We start from the raw sequence: 3,718 nt of genomic DNA on the forward strand, positions 1-3,718 counted from the left end.
ATGTCTATAGAGGAGACGAATGTAGGTTTATCATAGGGAAGTATGTTTTATTGCATTTTAAAATGTCCTCCTTACATTCAAAAGGGGGTGTAATTCGGTGGTTTCGATACTGCATATAACTGCACTGCTATTTTTAATCATTTTAGCCCATTGCTCCCTTGCACTGCAGCCTCTTATTTGTTTTTTCTTTAAAAACTAAAAATGTACATTGTTTACTTGTATTTTTTTGATTCCATAAGTGGAATGGTTTGCTATCATGCTTTACTCACATGTACTTTAAAATGATACTTCATTTGTGGGTTGCTTTGATACATCAGAATATTTCAGTGGTACATGATTTTATAAAGGCAATTTGTCTGTGTAAACAGCTTAGATACTTATTGGTTTAGATATTGGTTAGTCGGTGACAGCAGACAATTCAGTTATTTTGCTTGAATTACCCGACCAGTCATTTCACGTTCATGATAACGCGGTATATCATTACACTTAGTATTTTCTATATGCATACGCTAGGTTTAGCATAGCATCACGTAAATTTGAGTAGACTTTACACCTACCATGCGATGATTGACACCACAATGTGAGCCTTTTATGACTCGGTGAGCCCTTCAGCATAAACAGCTTTTTCTGTGGCTCCCAGTCACATGATGGATTAGTAATTTACGTTTTCCCTTACTATCCCACAGCTTTTGTTGATTTTGAGTAACGTTAGTTGTAATTTTGTTCCTATTGACTTAAAACTTCCGTAGTTTCCAACTCTTGTAGGAAAGTGTATTTTCTAAAATATGAGGGTATTCTCACCATTTCATATACGCCTTTGTCATTTTACGCTTTTTCTACTAGGACAACGGTGAAAATGGGTAGGTCTCTTTCAATACCTGTGGATTTGTCCCTTAAGGCAAGCAGAAGTGCCTCTAATGGATGGAGTTAACGCAGCAGAGTCCGTGTTGAACCAGTTTCTGCAAAACAAATTCATCGAGGCAAAGACCACAGCACAGTCATTGTTGGTTGCTGTCACTTTCTTTCATGCTACTAACCTTTTAGAGCCAGCCGTAGTATGTACCACGCTGTCGCCTACGGCACCATGCTTCATCTACAGGCTACCGCCACTCTGGAACCCGTAAGCCTCATTCTTACTCCTTTTCATCCCCTTTTTTTGCACTGAGGCCATTTTAAGTTCAACCTTTTGGGACATAAGAATTAATGCTTGCGACATGAAGTTTTCAGGTAAATCCTTTTTTAAGTCATAATTTAAAGGGATAAGAGATCTTGAAGTCACTCCCATGGTTCTGTCATTTTCACCACACCAAATACTCACTCAGTGATTGTCAAAAGATAAAGAAATCTTCATCTTTCATAACGAGTGTATCTGAAGATTTTGGTCAGACAGCCTGTTCCTTTTTGTCACCTTAAGTAATGAGGAGGTAATTAGTCGTTGTCTGTCCGTTCTTGTTTTCCCTCGAATTCTGCTCTTATTCAACCCTACATTTAGTATATCTAAGCCCATCTCCTCCGCGTGTACGATGTTTCACTTCTTTGACTAAATTAGCTGAAAGTATTTCTCTTAGTCCATAATGGTGCAACTACCCTAACCTTGTGAGACACTTTGAGCAGAACCTCTGAACTGGCACATTGCTTCCACTCGTTGGTAGAGGTGTCACAGGACGGACCCAAAGCCTCTCCACCTCACCATATATGCTTCGACATCCTATTATAGCACCCATGGTATTAGTGCTCGTCAAAAAAGTAAGAAGAACTACACGACTAATTTAAAAGAAGCCTTGTTTTTTGCGATATGTATATATATAGACGTCAAGATTACTTTGATAGGTGGAGCTCCACACAGTGAGCAGTGTACCGCGTGGGTTTAGTGTTTGTATGTGTAGCACGGGTAACTTACACACAATCATTGGCTCTCTACCTCACCAACTCAGCACACACACACACACACATAAAAGAGAGAGAGAGAGAGAGGGGTGAAACTCAGCAAATAGGCTCTCCTCAAAATAATGCAGGTTAGCGCATAGCAGTGTAGGTAAAAACTGGTGGCAATTAATTGTTTATCGGTGGTAGGCGGGGGCGGGGGACGGAGGCGAGGCCGCCACCACCTCCAGTACCAACGCATCGGTGACTCAAATTATGCATCAGGCTTTCTTAATTCGCCGAAATTACTAAATAGGTAGAATACTGGACCCATAATTCGGTTTATATCCAACACTTTTTCTAACTGTCTGATGGCAAATAAAATTTAAGGGATCTTTGTTCATGGAAAGACGCTTAAACATTGTCAGAGGTGCCTGTATATGGCACAAGGCTTGTGGTGGATAGGCGGTCAGTTTATCGACACATCTCAACCCTGCTGTGTGGTGTGCATCAACCTCTTGCCCTCTTGAGTCGGTTAAACACACCCAAGGCCTTTAAAGATGGAGCTTCATAAAGAAAAACGTCTTGTGTATGTGTATTGAGGTGATGGAGGTGAAGAGGGTGGGGATTCTGCTCCCTGCTTACCATTCTCCGCCTGGCTTTCCACTTGGGGTCTTTCATCTCCCCTCACTGTTGGCTGAATAAATGCGAGAAAGAAGATAAAAGTGAGGTGTGTAGGTAGGTGGGTGGGTCAAAAAAAAAGAATTTATTTGTTCCCTACACTGCTCAATCAATAGGGAAGCCAACTGCTGTTTGTTTGTATGGGAAGGTTACAGGGCAACCACACACACTAACAAAACTCCAAAGCACACAAAATCGACAAAGTTAAGCAATAACTCTTTTTTGTATGTCATGTGAACTTCATAGCAAGCCATTCATATTTGATTTATAGAAAGGCTTCCTGTCTCTCTTTCTTTCCGCCTTTTGGAGTACTAAATAGTCAATCACCAAGGCACACATATACACACAGGAAATTCGTTTCAGTCGTGCAAAATTGAAGAAGAAAGTGCCATTTTAAATTATTAGGAATAAATTCTTTAAAAAAACAAAGATTTATTGCCCATTTTATGCGTTCCAAGCTCCCCATAAATCCGAATATATGTGTGAGTCAACTAAAAACTCATTTTGCGGTTGGTGGAGGCGAGGACGGCGGTGCTGCAACAGAGGTGGGGTTGGGGGCGGGGGGCGGGCGTGAGGAGGTGTGCTAATTTTAATGAAGTATTTCTACACCCATTTGATGGATGGCCATTACTCAGCATCACCTGACAGGCCTGCGAAATGATGGCATTTAAGATGCGATGGTGCGATTGCCAATTGATAGTCATGCTTTAATTAAGCCACGACTGGAGTCGCGGTTTTGGAGGAGAGAAAAAGGCAATGAAGCAACACCCACCAGTACTCTTCAAGAATCGTCACTCTGAGTTGTGCTTTTGGGTTTGTAGGGCCACTCATTATGTGGTTTTCGGGTCCCCTGTTGTTGTCGCCTTGTGAAGACATCTCAGTTGGGAGGAGAAGAGCGCGGATGTGGAAATATTTCCTGAGAATATGGAATAATGAGGTGCCTTTTTGGTTTGTCTTTAGAGTGATCTGGAGAAGGCGACAAATCACATCAAATACGCTGTGAAGGCTTGCCTGATGAAGCGGAGGAAGGCCAAATTTGCTGACAACTTCACTAGATCAACAAGCAAGGCGAAAGCAGCATTCTATGCGGCCTATTCGGATGGTAAGAGGGTTCGTCCATCATCCTATCTGTCTCTCCATCCATCCCTCCATCCTTGCCCTATCCATCCTATAT

General features: G+C 41.8%; 1 protein-coding gene across 1 annotated transcript in view; it reads left to right on the forward strand. All coding sequences in view use genetic code 11, as the record gives it.

The window, feature by feature from the left end:
* The window catches only part of EGR_08880 (Tetratricopeptide repeat protein 39B), a gene marked incomplete at both ends in the record, with an annotated part of 12,871 nt that continues 9,153 nt past the window's right edge, over positions 1-3,718 (forward strand). The window contains 5 exons of the mRNA XM_024498129.1: positions 1-21; positions 844-860; positions 899-1,003; positions 1,045-1,120; positions 3,505-3,646. Of these exons, the coding sequence (XP_024347461.1) occupies positions 1-21; positions 844-860; positions 899-1,003; positions 1,045-1,120; positions 3,505-3,646 (361 nt within the window). The remainder of the gene's footprint in view (positions 22-843; positions 861-898; positions 1,004-1,044; positions 1,121-3,504; positions 3,647-3,718) is intronic.

The sequence above is a fragment of the Echinococcus granulosus genome, assembly GCF_000524195.1.
Source record: "Echinococcus granulosus chromosome Unknown EG_S00122, whole genome shotgun sequence".
Classification (NCBI taxonomy): Eukaryota; Metazoa; Platyhelminthes; class Cestoda; order Cyclophyllidea; family Taeniidae; genus Echinococcus; species Echinococcus granulosus.